The following is a 16,798-nucleotide window of genomic DNA, read 5'->3' on the forward strand; positions in this document are numbered from 1 at the left end:
TAAATACTAATATGTGTTTGTTTGTTTATAGAAAATAATATAGTTTTCGTTCAGTAATAATCTTAAACTGCCAATTAATTTTACTTCCAGATAATGAAAGATTTTCAGAAATAAGTAATATTTTGAAATAAAGATGGCGACAGCAAGCATTGTCATATCGGAACTGCTTAAAATGCGTTATGATTTCAAATGAATGAGAATGTTTTCTCATTTTGAAATTTCAGATACACTTTTAACAGAATTGAGAATATTTACATTTTAATATTTAATACACATACTCAAAAAATAAAGTGTTTTATATAGCAGCGAAATATACAGGGTGTTTCAGTGAACCGTTTCAGAACTTCTCAGAGGGATAGGGTACATCCTGACAGCTCGAAATCATAGAGCAATGTGAGGTCGGAAATGCTTTCCTGAAGCGGCATTGTACACAGAAGCACCATAAAGAAAAGAGACCATAAATGAGAAATCGTTTTAATAATACATGAAAAGAAGCAAAAGGTACATGGATTAAAGTAAGTGTTCGAAGTTTCTTCCACGGGCTACAATGCACGCCTCACATCTCCGACGCATGGACATCCGAACATTCTGGAATACTCCAGGCATATCTCGAATCTCTCCGGCAGCTACTGCAATTCTTGCAACGAGATTCTCAGCAGTGTCAACAGGGGTGTCATAAACTAGCGATTTCATATGACCCCAGAAATAAAAATCAAGACATGAAAGTCGGGTGACAGAGCAACCCAACGCACGGGACCCCCACGTCCGATCCACCGTTGACCAAATGTGACATCCAGGTAGTTACGAACATCTCCGCTATAATGGGCAGGGGTTCTATCGTGTTGGAACCACATTGTCTTGCATCAATGCAGAAATCTGTTCATCTCTCAAACGTTGTGGCAATACTTGCTGCAGAAAGAGCAAGTACGTAGGTCCGGTTAGACGACCCGGTAACAGGTAAGGTCCGATGAGGTGATCTCCCACAATACCGGCCCATACATTGACCGAAAATCGATTCTGTGCTGCACGACGTCGTATTTCATGCGGGTTCTCGACCGCCCAGATATGGTCGTTATGCGTGTTGAAAATTCCTTCCCTTGTGAAGGAGGCCTCATCGGAAAACAACATTTCAGCAAGAAAAAAGGGATTTGTAGCTCATTTTCCCAGTTACCACTGTGCGAAAGAAATACGAGGTACATAATCCTCCGGTTTCTGTGTCTGAACACGCTGCACGTGAAACGGATGCATGTCTTCTGCTCGGAAACCCCGACTGCGTTTTGCTACACTTCGTGTACTCGTTCTTGGATTCCCCTGTACATGCTGCAGCACATTCTGTTCGGCGTCTACAGTGCGTGTTGTTCTTACTCTGTCCTTGTGAGCTCTTTCTAATGAATCTGTCTCAGCTAACCTGTGGTGCAGTCTTGCAAAGAAATTATGACTGGGAATACGCCTCGTCGGATATCGTTCTGCGTACAAACGCTGTGCGGCTGGCCCACTACAATTTGCAGCCCCGTACGCCAAATATCGGCTAACTCTGCGATCGTGTAATCACCCATCCTACTAACTTGGCGTTCTTGTGCGAAATGAAGATTCCCTGCACGAAAGCTTTTCGCACAACGCCATCTACCGCGTCAGGAAAGCATTTCTGACTGGCCATGGGTATATGATTTTGGTTCGTCAGGATGTACCCTACCCCTCTTAGAAGTTCTGAAACGGTTCACTGAAACACCCTGTATATTAATAGATGAAATGAATGTCACACCAACTACCAAGTTCTTTCAAGTGCCGTATATGATTGATTTGTAAGTTCAATGACTTAGTTCAATAGCACAAAATAAAGAATTAGTGCGTGTAAACGAAGATCTTTTCTACAAAATGGCACGTTTTTAGATTTACGTGTCTTCAAAAAGTCCTTTCCTTGTGATTGTTACAGGCAAGGATATAAAATTTATGTTAAAAAGATTGATATTCAAAATTAAAGCATACTTGTATACCTGCTTTGAGTTTCTCTTTAACCCAGATAGTAAAAAATCCATTTTGTTTTAAAAAGTACTAAAATAAAAGCTATATTTTAAGGAAAATTTAAAATAAATATTCAGAAATATTTCTTGAAAATCGACTTTAAAATGAAATATAACAAAAATTCACAGGCTTTCTGAAGTTAATTTTATAGATACATCAAACCTGTTACTGAAATAATTAATAAAATTATAAAGCAAAACATGTGCAGCGGAAGCATTCTAATTTTGGTTTTTAGATTTTAAAAAGAAACGCATTTAATTTTAAATGTTTTTCAAAAATATTAAACTTTTTTTATGTAAAGAAAACATTTTATTAATTGCATCATAGTCCATAAAATATTTTACAGTTATTTTTTTAGATGCAGCAAAAAAAAAAAAAAAAAAAAATCGTCTGCAGTGATATTATCGATTTGAAAAAATAAACAAATAATATAACTACTTTAAACCTGCTTGATTTGAATGTAAACAAATACTTTAAATAACAGGTTTATTTGTAAAATAAATAAATAGAATATATCCTTAAAAGGACGTATTACAATTACATAATTTATAAAAGATTTTTTAATTGTTTTTAAAAATTTATTCACAGAAACATATACTGATATTATTTCACAAATATTTTTGCTTATTAAAAAGAGGCTTATTGTAAATGTTAAGGAGAAATCGTTTGCAATGACGTCATAGGTTACTACAAGATAATTAAATAATAAAGATATAAGATAATTAAAAAACTGAAGATATATTTAACATAAAATATTCAGTATAAGTAAATAAATTGTATGTTTTCAAAGACGTATTTAAGTTATACAACGTAAAAAAGACAACAATTCCTTTGAATCAAGTTATTAATTGCAAAAAACGAATGGAAATAGTTCTAATGTAGAGTAACATCTTATTGATTGCAGCATAGTCCGCAAAATGTTTTGCTGGTAAGAAAAATGAATTTTATAATTGAAGATCTAATTACATCATTGAGTAAAAATCTTGCTCTTGACTATTACATCGAATGCTTTCCAAGTTGTATGTTTTTCTAGACCAAATTAATTAAGTTTATCTTACTTCAAAATGTTGATGTGAACGGAGACTACGAATAAGGAATTTTAATCAGTCAAATTAATTACCTTTGGCGTAATCTGATCATAACTATTTGGCAAAACTCCCCTCTTCCTAATTTGTATAAAAATGAAATTTATTTATTCATTAGTATATTAAATAAATATAGAAGTGCCTTTACTTTCTTTGAATGCTGATATATTTAATTTTTATCAAATTATACAGGGTGTCTCAAAAACCTTGATCGTGGTTTTTATTCCTTAAATATTGATCATAGACATACACAGTAACTTACAAAGTTGCAAAAGAAAAGGTGCAAAATGTTATGAAATTGATTAAAATTTTCAGGGCATTAAACTTCAAAAAATATAAAATTTAAGTTTTTATACGGACCCCGTACAATAAAATTCCCAATAAGTAAAATGTGCCGCATCCTCTAATAAGGTCATGTACAAAATTTCAGCAATTTATCACAAAAAGTCTCAAAGATATGAAACTACATAAATGTTGATTTAAACCACTTTTCGATATCTGAATATGAGTTCGCAAAAAGGAAAAATCAATTCGGATGTTCGTGTTTTAGGGGTCGTACACAAATTAACAAAGACAGTAAGGATTCAATAAGTAAAATTTGAAATTAAAAATTTGTAGAAATAATAACTTAAAGAAAAGATTACATAACTTAAAGGAAAGATTACATAAAGAAAGATTACTTAAAGGAAAGATTACATAAGTTTTTTTACAAGTTCATTGATTGTGCTATTTTTAAGTTATATTCTGTAATTCATGATATAAAATTTCAAAGTCTTTTTCAGGACTTTGAAAGATTTATTAGAAACATAGATTTTAATATTTGTATTTAAAACTAAAGATATCAAGCATATTTTATTTCCTTAGGATGCATTTCTGCATCGCGTCATCTGCACTGAAGCTGTAAACATTTGCATTTTAATTTGTGATTGACCCCTCACCATTTTTGTTTTAACATATTTTTGGAGAGTTTTCATGATAAAATTCTGAATTTTTGTACATGACCTTATTAAAGGATGGGGCACATTTAACTCACTAGGAATTTTTTTTGTACGGGGTCCGTATAAAAATTTAAATTTTGTATTTTTTGAAGTTTAAATTTTGTATTTTTTGTGGCATCCTGTATAGAATGTCCACTAAAGTCCTTATATTCCACATTAATCTGAGAGCGCAATTACCACAAACTTAGTGGATAGGTGTAGTTATTGTAAAATCGGTTATAGCATCACCTGGGTGGAAATGCCAGAATTAATGTTCCTGCCTCGAAAAGAGTGCACAATTCGGGAGAACAAAGCTGTAGACTATCTTCGGTTTAGTTCTTGTAAATGAAAGGTTTCATTTGCACCCATTACTAATATACGGTTTTATTTGATAACTACAGCATTTATTAACATATGTTTTTGCTATTTCGAAGGAAAAACATATAATCAATGTTATAGTAGCTTCTTCTTTGACTATTATAATTACGATATGGATTTTATTTTTTAGCGTTTTTTTAAGTGTTACTATTGCAAATAATTTTAGTTCTTTAATAAATAGTTTTTTTGATCGGACAGAAATATTTAAATCTTTTATGACTTCTTATTTACAAATTTTTAATAAATCTAGCTTGCTTTTTTATTTGTGTTTTTTCTCAACAATCGTATGAAATTAAATATTAAGCATTGAATGTTTAAAGTTTAGATTTATTCTGAAGTGTCAGATATATATGCATATTTTATTCCACTGGTGAAGACATATAATTCGGTCAGCTAACATGCAACCTAGTGACGTTCTTTAGTCAAATGTTTTTTTCTTTAAAAATTTCTGATATACTCCGTAGTGGGCAGGATGAAGAAATCAAAAGGCATTGGAAAGCTAAATTTTTTATTGTTCCTAAAAGCTTAAAAAATTCTAAACAGTTTTTTTGATTATTTCTTTAAAAAAAAAGTCGAATTGCGTGTTATTTCTCCAGTGATTCAATTAAGAGTAATTATAATACAGTGTAGATACCAAAAAGTGTATTCAAAGTTTAAAATTCTTATTAAAGAAAATATTCATATTCTAGTGAATATTTTCTATCCATATAAGGTATTTATCGTATAAACCTTTTTAAAGACTTTACTTACAATGTAATTATCTAATTGGTTCAAAAACAATTCAGTTCGTAACATTAAAAATAAACTTACATTCTCTTTTTCTTTTTTAATTTCGAATGAAAAAATGCATCTCCAAAAAAGAAGATTAAAGATATTTCTTCATCTCTAATTATCCCTTTCTTGCATTAAAAAAATACAGGATTTTTCACAATGTTAGACAAAAACTGAGTCATTAACTTTCTATTAACCTAGAGACCACACTTTTTAAGAGTATCCTATACTTCACAAATTGCAAATTTGCTTCTTTTGAACCATTAATTTTCCATTAATTTTCAATCAGTCTATGGAATTTTATACGATATTCTTAAAAATTTTTTTAAGCTTGAGACATTGAAAAAAATTCCTCTAACTGATTGTAAAACAGTAAGTGTTCTGGAATATTTTGGTTCAGAAAAATTTCAAGAAATTGTCATTAATGGAGAATATTTGCTTCATTCAATAGAATGATCTTGTTCTTGATTGCTGCCACGAAAGCAAATTTGAGATCACATTTTTCCTAGATTAGAAAAATTTCTTTTTTCTAATATATTCTACAAACTAGCGGAAGTGGACTTCTCAAATCTTGCACATTCTCCAATAAACTCATCATGCCGTAGAACGTCTTACATGGTAGTTATATTGGAGTTATAAAATATTAACTTTTGGCCTAAAATTAGCATTTTTATTAAGTCTGTCATGTTATGCTTGGCGAGTAATTTGGCAATAAATGCTTGGAATACGTTAAGATCATCCAAATATCGAATTTATATTTTAAACACGTTTTTCTCAATCGTCTGAAACCAAAATTTGACACAAAACTGCACTTGTAGTCACAAAATCTCGTACCAAAACTGGTATATTTAAGTCATTGATTGCGCTTTTGAATCATTGCGTTTGCATGTTTCTGAAAGTACAGATCGACAGACGGTCAACTCCTAGTTGGATTTGGCTCAAAACTTGACAAATGTTAAATCTGTATACTGAATTTAATCTGTCAGCTCTCTTCGTTTTGTAATTATCCTATGAATTTATATTTGAATGACGGACGGACGGATTTCCTCTGAACAGATTTTATTCAAAATCTGACAGAAATCTGTAAATTTGTTATGAAGACAGTATATCAAATTTCAACCGCCTATCTCAAAGCGTTTTTGAATTACCTTTGTCACAGACAGATTTTCCAAAAATGTGAATTTTCCGAACTGAGGAAGATTTAAAACATGGTGATCAGTCAAAATATATAGTTCGAATTTTTTGACGACAACTACTTTTTCGATATTATGTGGGCTAGAAAGTAAAAAAATGACCATTTTGTTTCATCCAAGTAAACTTATTTATATACCTTTCTGATTAACCCTTAACTGCGGAGGGGAAATTTTAAGACTTAACTGGGGAGGTGCGGTCTACGAGACCGCATTTCATTTATACTCAAATTAAATTTTCTAATGAATGCATTAGTATAAAAAACTGCCAATATATTTTGCAGGCATTTTTCTTGATATATAAATATGTTTTAGAAATTTTTCAAAACATATTATCGTTGAAAAAAGTAAATGCGTTGGAACATACATTTTCTTCTCAAATGACATGTTACAATAAATAATATTCTTGAAAAAACGTATTACTTTTTACTTTTTAAATCATATTTAATTTTGCAGTATATGAAGGTAGATAGAAGACAATATATTTATATGAAAAAAAAAGTGTCAATGGGTAAAATTGGCCCTTTTTTTTATTGGCTTGTGTGACTTTCATTGCACGGTTTTCTAGGGCATTTTCAACATACAGGTTAAGAACTAGTATAAAAATCAACCTATAAATTCTGCATATAAATCTCATGGTATATTAATATATTTTATAAATTTTTCAAAATACATAATTCTTAGAAAAATTAATTATGTTGGAACATACATATCAGAATCAGTTGAATCCGAACTTTTATCGAAAAATTCTTCTGTACAATTATCCTTATCACTAGAATCACTTTCTGCCTCATTTAAAAATATCTGGAGCACTGCTTCATAATAGGATCAGTAAACAGGATGATATTTCGGGGCCCAAGTTTTAGCACCATCTGCTAAGCCTTGTTTATCACGGGGACACTAACAGGGAGGTGCGGTCTTAGAGACCGCTCGTAGAGAAATAACTGAATTATTTAAAAAAGCCTCCTCTGAAATCGGTTGAAAAAGTGCACGTGTATTGTAGGTCACAAAACAGGAAACTACGAAGCTACAGGGTCAATCCATTCAGTTGAGCTAAAAATAGAATAGGAGTGACTGAAAATCCATCGCTAGCGGTCTTACAGACCACACGTCCCCAGTTAAGGGTTAAATAAAACAAGCTGCATTTGGTTATTTATTTATATTTCGACTCATGTAAAAAACTAAAAAGACATTTGAATGTTTTGAAATGACGACACAATTTTTTTCCTAATGAGTTATTTTCTAGTCTTCATTTCATATCTCAATACTAATAATATGATGCAAAGCTTCGAATTCGCGCTATAAGCTGTACTATTAAAATTCCTCTTTCGGAGTCGAACGAAAAGACACCCAGACAACGAGAATGGGAAATCGCCAGCGAAAATCAAACAGCTCCTCGTATTTCTTGATGCTGTAATAAGGATATTGAGACTAGTTAATAGCTACTGCATATGTGGTACCGTGCATCATGAATTTTAAATTGCCTTTTGCAATTATTTACTCTTAATAGAATTATATACATTATGTATAGTAAATTTGCTTTGGGAGTAAATTATTAGGTTACTCCGGCATCTTCCAACCAAACGTACATTTGCATGCTACACAAAGCATGTTGGGTTACATTCAGTCAGCTACAATCCATTCAGTAAGACCCCGCATATCCAGAAATTATACAGTAGCAAGCACTTGTCCCGTCCAGATAAGAATTTGATATTATCCTCTCTTTTAGCGCATGTGTGACTTACTGGAATTTTACACTTGCTGAGTGTAAACCATAGAGCTGAGATATAAATTCACTATTTTAACTCTGTGGTGTAAACCCACCTTTTAAGAAGTCATTCTACAGCGCCATCTGGAGGAACAGAAATCTGTAACAATGAAGCTTTCAGCGTAAATGACGGCTTTTCCATCTGGCGACTTTATATTTCAGACGATTGTAATAGGGTCTAGTGCTCAGGGTTTTCTTTGCGAGTGTTGCTATTTGCGGTTGTCCGGCTAAATTTTATGTATATTTTGAAATGTTTAAGATCTTATCTTTTTCCCTCCCCGATTTTAAAGATGTTCTTTGGATTAGAGAATGGAAAATAGTCATTGATGAGAGTTTCCTTTCATCTTTAAACATAGATGACCTATGTGAGAAAGTTGTGAGAAATTCTAGTTGTGAGAAATTCTAACAATTTTTTTAGTTACAATGTAAGACATGATTGAATTATAAAACTGGAGCAGTCAAAGAAAATGTAGCTAACCCAATTCATTTCCTTTAATAAATAAAAGAAATCAATTTCATATGAAAGCTTAAGAAGGCTCAAAAAATTTGTTTATATTAAATAAGGTCATCAACTTACCCCTAAGCTTCTATTCAAACTTTGTCTTGATCCAGATCTTTTCTTGACTCCCTGTTTGGTGTTCACAATATCTTCCCATCGGATCTTCCAAGTCATAGAAGCTAATTCAGCCTCCAACTGGAAATGCCTGTGGTATGATTATATAGAAAAAAAATGATAAACTTGGGCAATAAACCTTTTTGATAAATTACACACAGCAATTTATTTCGTACTCTTTAAAGAAATCTTTAAATAATTACAAACAATTACTTGGGTTTGTTTTAGAGGTTTGCCATTAAAATTATATTGACCTTTAATCTTTGTGATTATATTTAGTGGTTTTAGAATTTCATTTTGGGGAAAGAGCAATTAATCTATCATCAAAATGTGAAGATTTTGGCTGGCGAATTTCAAAATGTATTTCCTTCTTTTTTTAATCATTAAAAGAAAATATCTGTAGCAATTTTTTATTGCTTGTTTAGTTCCAAGTAAGAATGTACCGCTATAATTGGTAGCGCTAACTAGAGGGGAGAGTTTCTACTCTGGAAATAAATGTTCAGGACCTTTTGAAGCACTAGAATTTCAGCAGAAATCTCCACCCCTGCAGGGTGGTCCCCCCAAAACTTTCCCACTTTAATAAAGGTGTTATGCTAGAGAACGCTTTGAATAGGCTTATAATAGTTATTAATATTTGAATAGGCTTATAATACGCAATATTAATCTTTGCCGTGAATTTACTTTGAATGAATCTATCGTGTGATCCTCGGCTGGAATTTTGGCGACAAATCACTGGCTAGCTGTCGAAGATATCCCGAAATCGAATTTGGGTTCCAAACATTCTTTCCAACTGTTTGAAAAAAAAATATGACATAAAACTACACTTAAAGTCGCAAAATCCCATACCAAATTTCATATATTTAACTCATCTCGTTTTTGAGTTATCGCATTTATATGTTTCTGAGAGAGAAACCGACCGACATACGGTCAATTTTTGGCTCAAAATCTGATGACTGTCTACACTGTAGATCTTAATTGTGTGCGCCTAATCTTATCTATCTAGCTCTCTTCGTTTTGTAGTTATTATCAAATTAACTTGCATTCGAATAAACGGACAGACAGATTTCCCGTGAACGGAGTTTGCTCAAAATTTGATAGAAACCCACAAATTTGGTGTAATGATCGTAAACCAAATGTCATTCATCTAACTTTAAGCGTTTTTTTTATTAATATTTTTGTCGCAGACAGACGAACATTTTCCAAAAATGGGTTTTTTGAACTCGGAGAAATCTGAAATGTGGAGAATCGTCAAAATATCCAGTTCGAATTTTTCGAAGATTACTATACTTTTCTCTATTCTACATATACGAAAAAGTAATAAATCGTATCTGTTTGGCTTAGAGTTCTTGAAATTTTAGCTAGTGGACTTTGATTCCCCTTTCAATTTTTTTCCTTTTACCTCTTGTATATATTTGCTACTTGCACAGATTCTTAAATCTATGAAATTAATTAATCATGGATCAAAGAGAGCATTAAAAAGAACCGCTAAATTAGTTATTAAATGCATTTTTTTAGTCTAATCCGCCACCAGTATCAGGAATTAATAAATCGTTTTCATTTGACTGCGATAACACATCAATTATCAGTTAAACGTTGAATAATCTGTGACATTTATTCAGGATTTATTTTAAATAATTACTAGAATTATTTTATTTTTATTTATTTTTAGTAATTAGCAGAATTATATACGGTTCTCTTGAATTCTTCTGGCAGTTCCTGACATCATTTTAGTTTAGAGAATGGGAAAAAGATTGTAAATTCCCAATATTGGAGATTATTTATTTGAAATGCTGTATTGTCTAATGCACAACGGTCAGTTGCTAAATACCAATAAAGAAAAATGTAAAAGAGTGTCGATTAACTTTTTTTCCATGAAGAGTATATCCTTTTAGATTTTGATTTTTCATTACGTAATTCTGAAATTTTTCTACAATAACTTCTTAACTTCTAAAAATTTCCTGCCCTTAAATTTCCTTCCTAAATTAATCCTTCTAAAAATTAAATCTTTATGGCTTTAAAAAAAAAGATATTTATTGTCTTTCATTCTTTTAATCAATATTTAAAGGTTAATATTTTAATTTTCTTCAAATAAAGGCAGTCGAAGTGGTATATTGGCAGCATATTCTTACAAAATAAAATGTCTTTTCTGTTGTCCAACGTCGTTATCTATTCACTCTACCTCCACTGTACAAATCTCATAATAATATTCATAATATTAGTAGACGCAGGTGGGAGGGGGATATGATCGTGTCGTAAAATTTTCTTTTAAATTAAAATCACGTAAAACAATCTGAAAATATTTTTGGTAATTCTTATTTGTTCGTGTGTATATATTTTTGATTTACGGATATTTTGATAATTTAAGTAAATTTCTTTATTTGATCAGAACAGTCTTTATTAGCAACAAGCGAAGAAATTTCTTTGCACAAGTTTAATATTATTTATTATTAAATACAAGAAAAATATTTATTAAATATTTGTGCTTATAAGAAATTATAAATTTTATTGGAGTTTTTATTACAAAAAAAAAAGTAAAATATTTCTCTTTCTTATATTAAATTTTTATTTGTAAGCGAAATATTAAAAAATCATTTTACATTTCGATCTGAAATAAATCATGTATGCATTCCATAAGCATTTATATCAAACGAATTTGACTGAATAGTATTTCAAAAAAATTTCTGCAACCTATTTGAGATTAGACGATTTATTATAGATTCAAATTTTAAATTCTTTACAAAATAAATATAACTTTTTTCAAAGATAAAGAGCAGAAAATGACAAATCACTTTTGAGCGATTAAAAACTTCAGATGATGAATATTTTGTATTTTCTAATATATTTGCATATCTCCTTATATTGGATAGAAATTTGTAAATTTACTATCCAATACAAGGAGTTTTATTTATCTAAGATGCTTGATTTTGCATGCATAAACGAAGTCATTTGAAGAATTCTAAATCATTCTAATAGCGATTAATTTCTTTCTATCATTTTTCATTTGTTTAGAACAAAAATTTAAAATTTTCTTTAGAAGTATATCTTTTTTTATATATATATAAATTGTTCTTTTGAAGATAGAAGAAATTATAGCATAACGATTTGCTTATTTGTATTTCATGAGACACGTCTAAAAACATAGTTTCCCTCTTCATTTGATGCCAGAATTTGTATGAAACTTTTAGACTATTATCATGAATAATGACTTTATTAACTGAATTGATCATAATGAGAATAGAAACTGTTACATTGGTGTTATTGTTTCATCCAATATAAATAAATAAAAAACGATTTTTTAAAGCTATATTTTATTAATACAAAATAAGCAAATTATTAATTAGTTTTCAAGGATGTATTCAAGTTTCATAATATGAAAAAATAATTTATTGATATTTCAGTAGTAAAAATAATGCAATCAAAAATATATATATATATATTTTTAGCCGTTGCAAAAAGTCGTCTGTAATGATATTATCGATTTGTATAAATTAAACAAAAAATAAAAATACTTTAAATAGCAGATTTACATATAAAGTAAATAAATAAATTATATCTTTAAAAGTAAGTGTAACAGTTACATAATAAATTAAAAACGATTATTTAATCGTTTTAGAAAATTTATGCACGGAAACAAATATTGCTATTATTTTACAAATTACTTGCTCATTAAAAAGTGATTTACTGTAAATGTTAAGGGGAAATCGTTTGTAATGATGTCATCGATTAGTACAAGATAATTAAATAATAAAGATAAAAGATAATTAAGAAAATAAAGATAACATAAAATATTTTAAAATGTAAGTAAATAAGCCATGTTTTCAAAGACGTATTTGAGTTACATAACGTAAATGAAAGGCAATAATTCATTTGAATCAAGTCATTAATTGTAAACAACTTATGGAAATGTTTACAGATCAAATATAATAATAAAAAAAAATCTGTGAATTTTGGAAGCTGCTGATGGCAATAAATAATATTTGGAATTCAAATCGAATAACTGTGCGGGAGAGAAATTTATTTTAAACTCACTTATTTATTTAAAATATAATTCTCAAAATTGTTTTTTTTTTCAGATAGTTTTATACATTCATTGCCAATCTCAATGAAGTACTTCAATGTGAAGGAATTCTTTATGAGAATAACTTTGGGCATATTTAATCTTTCGCAGTTTTAAAGCAATTAGCAAATTAAATTTAAAACTCATTATTTAACAAAATGAGATTGTTTTTTATTCTATTTTTATTTGCTATGCTATGCTTATATAACTTACTATATTTTTATATATAGTAAAATTCCTAATTAATGTGGGACATTTTATAATGAGAAAAAAATCTTTTGCAGATTGTTTTTTTGTTATGAAACATGTGGTAGTTAATCATTAATTATTTTTCAAAACATTTTTATTTTTTGAGAATAATCTTGAGGCATTTTTTTTCATAATAAAAACAAAATCCCAATATCTGCTTATTTTAATTCGAAAAATCAAATTTCCACCAGGAAATTCTTTTAATTTAATTAAGAAAAGCAAACATTCCTAAGCCACTAATTCAATTGTCAATTGGATTCTTAATCGAATTTATTATGTTGTCGTATTTCAGAATTTTAGCATTTGCCTATTGACGGTAATGATCCACATTCTCCTATGAATTTCTCTTCAGAATCAGTAATGAAATTAGGTTTTATTCCTTAAAGAAATAAAATTCCAAAAACTCATTACATTTTCAATTTGTATTATAAGCCCCTTAAGAATGAAATTGAATTGATTTTTCTTATAAAATATGCATGATGTTAACTTTTCTGGGTTTTCAATTTGTTGATTTTCTATTCGATTGTTGTAAATAAGATTTGCTGAAGATAAATCAGAAAATTTCTATACTCAAATATATATTAGTTTGAGAGAAAATTACCAAAGGAAATTACCTCCCCCCCCATCATTAGATTTTCAATTGAAAGTGAATTCTGAATAAATATTTTTAGATTTCCCTGTGGAGTGCATCGAATATGCATTGCACAAATATTTAATCTGAACTGCTTCGTCAGATCTTTATCCTTCAGGAATTCGTCATATCCTTTGGGATAAGAGTATTTATGGGCTTTTAAAAATTTCACTTGATGCAAATTATGCAAAAATTGCTTTTATTAATTATCAGATTTAATAAAATACTGAATAATTTCAGAAGCTTAATAGCTTATGATAAATAATTGGGATTTACAACTAGATAAATAGCATTATATTGCTAAATTAAATTCAAATTGCCGATTACGTCAATTTAGTAGATTCTAATGCAGGTATAAACACCATGTCAAGAACATTTCCAATGTTGTGCTTTGTTTTTCTGTGAAGGATTAAATTCGTCCAAAATGTTCCAAAAATGCTCTTTCAGTACTTGATTGCAAATATTCTTTTAATTCTTGTACGATAGATATAATTTATCATAGATTTCACCAACGAAAATTTGTATCCCAAAATTTTCTTCTATTCGAACATCTATTTAATATTTCTTTTCCGCTTCTCTAACTTCGGGAAAAATAGAAGTAAAAACATGTTCTCTAAATTCTGCAGAATGTTTTATAGCACTCCATTATGGATTCTAAACAATATTTCATAGAATAAATCTTTTATCATGACGAATTAGCCTTACAGGATGATGAATTTTTTTGCTTCCGATTTGGTTTTCCTTTTGAAAGACAGAGTGATAAATAAAATAAGAAAAATATATTAATTGACTAATTCTTCGAAATGATTAACACATCTAACCTAAAAATTAATCAGATTTTTAATTCCATTCTTTTTTTTTCTGATTTTTACAAGCTATTTTTAAACAAACCGAATACTTTTTATGAATTATATACACAAAGATAAAAGCCAAACGATATTTAATATGTCACCGTTATTTAAAAATAAAAAAATAATGTGAGTGTAATTTTTTTTATTAATTTATACGAAAATTGATTGACGTTCCATTATTTTAATAATTTTTCCCGCATGTATGTTTGTATTTTCCTTTTTGGAAAAAAAAAAGGATTCCATATTTTTATAAAAATACGCATAAAGTTTTATTCAGAATCAAATAAAGATTATATGAAATAAATTGCGAATATTTTTTTTAACTCTGTACTTGTCATAAGGCTCTTACTACAAATTTCTAATATGTCAGATAAGTTTTGGAAGCCCCTCTATTAAAATGCTAAGACATTAATCTGTAATTGTCACGTTGCTGAACTCCATTAAAGCTACTGAATGAGAAAATCATGCCATGATGTTAAACTCAGATTTGAAGGTAATTTAATATGAATAATTTAGTTCAAATAAATTTTGGTAATTACTCAGATCTCGTAAATGATTATCTCACGCGGAGCATAACACATCTCACGATAAGGTAATAAAGGATGAAGATTAAAGTAAATGGTCTGAAATCGGGACTTTAGATAATTCACATGTCTTCTCTTTAGACGAGGAAAGTTTTGAAGACTCATCAATTTATAGTTCATTTATTTCAAAAGTGTACTCGAATTAAATCAAGATCATGCAATATGTGAAATCACATTTTCTGATTTGAAATTAGATCTTCTATACAATAACGCACGATTTGCATTATTAGGATATGAAAATGGAATTACTTTTACAAATTAAAAAAGAATTTGGATAAATTATATTTAAAAAGAGAGGAATACTGTAAATTTAGTTCGTGAAGTACTGGATCAATAAGACTGTGAATTATTGTATGAAGAACGTAACATTTTATTTAAAGAAATTACTTTTATGTCTTTAAGCTATATAAATTAATTTAATATCCTAATTTAGAAATATATTTTGTTAAATTTAAGCCAATTAACTGGCATGATTCCTAATTGGGGATTCTGGAATTTTATTTACACCACTCGGCCCCGAAAATGTATTTGGTGCTCCTGACAGTTTAATTTACTTTTATATATATTATGAATGAAATTATTGAATGAATAAAATATTATGAATGAAATTATTGAATGAATAAAATATTATGAATGAAATTATTGAATGAATAAAATATTATGAATGAAATTATTGAATAAATGAAATATTATGAATGAAATTATTGAATGAATGAAATATTATGAATGAAATTATTGAATGAATGAAATATTATGAATGAATTATTGTGCGTAGAGAAAATTTGTATTCTATGCTTCGTTTCTTTATAACAAACGAACAAATTTGAAATTCGTCTGTATATTGAACGAACAGAAACATTATATTTGAAGCATATCTTTTGGTTGGTTTTGATATTATAATGAAATACCGTACATAAATATTTAACCTAGATGTTACAACAACAATCACTTACTTATTATGTTTTTTTGTTGTTTTTTATTGAAATAATTTTATTGGTCATTTCATAATACCCTTTTTCAAAAATAGTAAATGTTTTCAAAATAAAACATAACTTGAATATATTTATACTATTGCACAATTTTCTATGCATATATATATAACTTATTCGGCCAAAAAATGGCAGTTAATGGATTAAAGACAAAAGGACAAAAGAGGTGAATCCTCTTGGTTAATTTCTTGTAAAGTCTGAAAACAATCGCCCATTTCTTTAAAAAATAAAAAAACTTGCAAATACGGACTAAAAGTGTAAATCAATAGTTCTTTGAACTGTTTTTATTTGTAATTATTTTATTATTGAATATAATTGTATGAAAATGTTCAATGATTGTGTACTTAGCTAAATGAAGCCCAAATATTGATAGGCGAAGATATAGTAATTCAGGTGTATTGATATATTTCATAAATCGAAATTTACAAAGCAAATAAACGTTTTATAACAGGAATATAATTTCTATTAATTATAAATCTAATAAAATAAAAGTAAGCAATATTCATAAAGTATTTTTTACTGCACGTTTATTTATATTTCTTATTTGTCATTTTTGACAAGCTGGTATTATTTAATCTTTTGAAAAAATACAAAAAGAAAGAAAAAAATCTTTGCAATTAATATTTTGTTATC

At 28.9% G+C, this 16,798-nt stretch overlaps 1 protein-coding gene across 1 annotated transcript in view; it reads right to left on the bottom strand.

Moving 5' to 3' along the window:
• Nucleotides 1-16,798, bottom strand: part of LOC129957393 (atrial natriuretic peptide receptor 1-like) — a 97,027-nt gene that overhangs the window by 32,722 nt on the left and 47,507 nt on the right. Inside the window, exon 7 of the mRNA XM_056069694.1 lies at nt 8,769-8,895. Coding sequence (XP_055925669.1) covers nt 8,769-8,895 — 127 coding nt within the window. The remainder of the gene's footprint in view (nt 1-8,768; nt 8,896-16,798) is intronic.

The sequence above is a fragment of the Argiope bruennichi genome, chromosome 11 (assembly GCF_947563725.1).
Source record: "Argiope bruennichi chromosome 11, qqArgBrue1.1, whole genome shotgun sequence".
NCBI classification, from domain to species: Eukaryota; Metazoa; Arthropoda; class Arachnida; order Araneae; family Araneidae; genus Argiope; species Argiope bruennichi.